At 31.8% G+C, this 1207-nt stretch overlaps 1 protein-coding gene across 2 annotated transcripts in view; it reads left to right on the forward strand.

Annotated features, from left to right (window-relative positions):
• The window catches only part of LOC106876490 (cell cycle checkpoint protein RAD17), a 44816-nt gene that overhangs the window by 38377 nt on the left and 5232 nt on the right, over nucleotides 1-1207 (forward strand). For both annotated transcript variants that reach the window (XM_014925053.2, XM_052969740.1), the window contains exon 14: nucleotides 383-529. In XM_014925053.2, the coding sequence (XP_014780539.2) occupies nucleotides 383-529 (147 nt within the window). The remainder of the gene's footprint in view (nucleotides 1-382; nucleotides 530-1207) is intronic.

The following is a 1207-nucleotide window of genomic DNA, read 5'->3' on the forward strand; positions in this document are numbered from 1 at the left end:
AATTATATACATACATATATGAGAGAGAGAGAAAGGGAGAATATGAGGAGTTTTTGTCAGGATAACTCAAACTAATAGGTATGCATTCTGAGTGCTTTTTACCATTTTGTACTATTTTTACCATTTGTTATGTAGCTAAATTTAGATTGAATTAAATGAAATTAAATGTCCTTGTCCTGCATTGACTAATTGTTAGCCTTTCCTCACTACTTTAATTTACACACACACACACACACACACGCATCCTGTATTGATTTGTTTGACTAAACCTTTCAAGGCAGCGTCCCAATGTTCCAGTGACTGAAACAAAAAAATGAAAACATCTTTAAATCATATTTTCTTTAAAAAAAAAAAAAAAATTCAAATTTCTGGATTATTTCAGGTCAGAAGTACCTTACAGGACTATGCTGTATCTATAGCAACCCGAGGTATCATGCATAGCAATACATTGGATAAAACCCAAAACTCAGATAACCGAATGAGTTTCAGACCTTTACACAAACCAGAACTGTATTCGGTCCGAAGAAAGGTGAGTATTAAAAGTCACTTATTAAGATTATTTTAGATTGGTACTGATTTACAAACCACCTATGATGATGAATACTAAAGAATAAAGCCAACAAGGAAGTGGGGAAACCTTTTCCACCCCAGGGCTGTTCTGTATGCAAGCCTGTTGGGTCTTTTCATGCTCAGAAAAATAATGAAGGTTTAATTTTGCAAATGTATGGGTTATGTAATTTGTAGTATTAAAATAACAACTACCCATACCTTAGAATTCAGGTATGGGTAGTTATAAAACCCCTGATTTTTGGGAAATTAATCAGTGATTGTTTGTTGTCAATAGACTCCATGACACTCACCTTTGAGATATTGGCTATTTTTATGCCATGTTGATTACTTAAATCCAACAAGACTTATTTGAATTTTTGTGTAAACTCTAGTAGTTTAGTATGAAAGAATTAGCTAGTATAAATATTATGTCGTAACTCTCTACAACGAATTTCTTTGACTTCTAAATGTACTGTAAATATTAAATGTACATCAGTACACTAATGTAGCAAATAATTTCTCTTTCTTCATTTTCTTCAACCTGTTACTGAAATTTATTTCTGCAACTATGAAACTGTTTTTTTTTATAGCAGTGAAAAAGAACATGAACTTATTTATCTTCAACATACATGTACGTTTCAGCGTCTTGATATAGATA

This window comes from Octopus bimaculoides, chromosome 7, assembly GCF_001194135.2.
Source record: "Octopus bimaculoides isolate UCB-OBI-ISO-001 chromosome 7, ASM119413v2, whole genome shotgun sequence".
Taxonomy (NCBI): domain Eukaryota; kingdom Metazoa; phylum Mollusca; class Cephalopoda; order Octopoda; family Octopodidae; genus Octopus; species Octopus bimaculoides.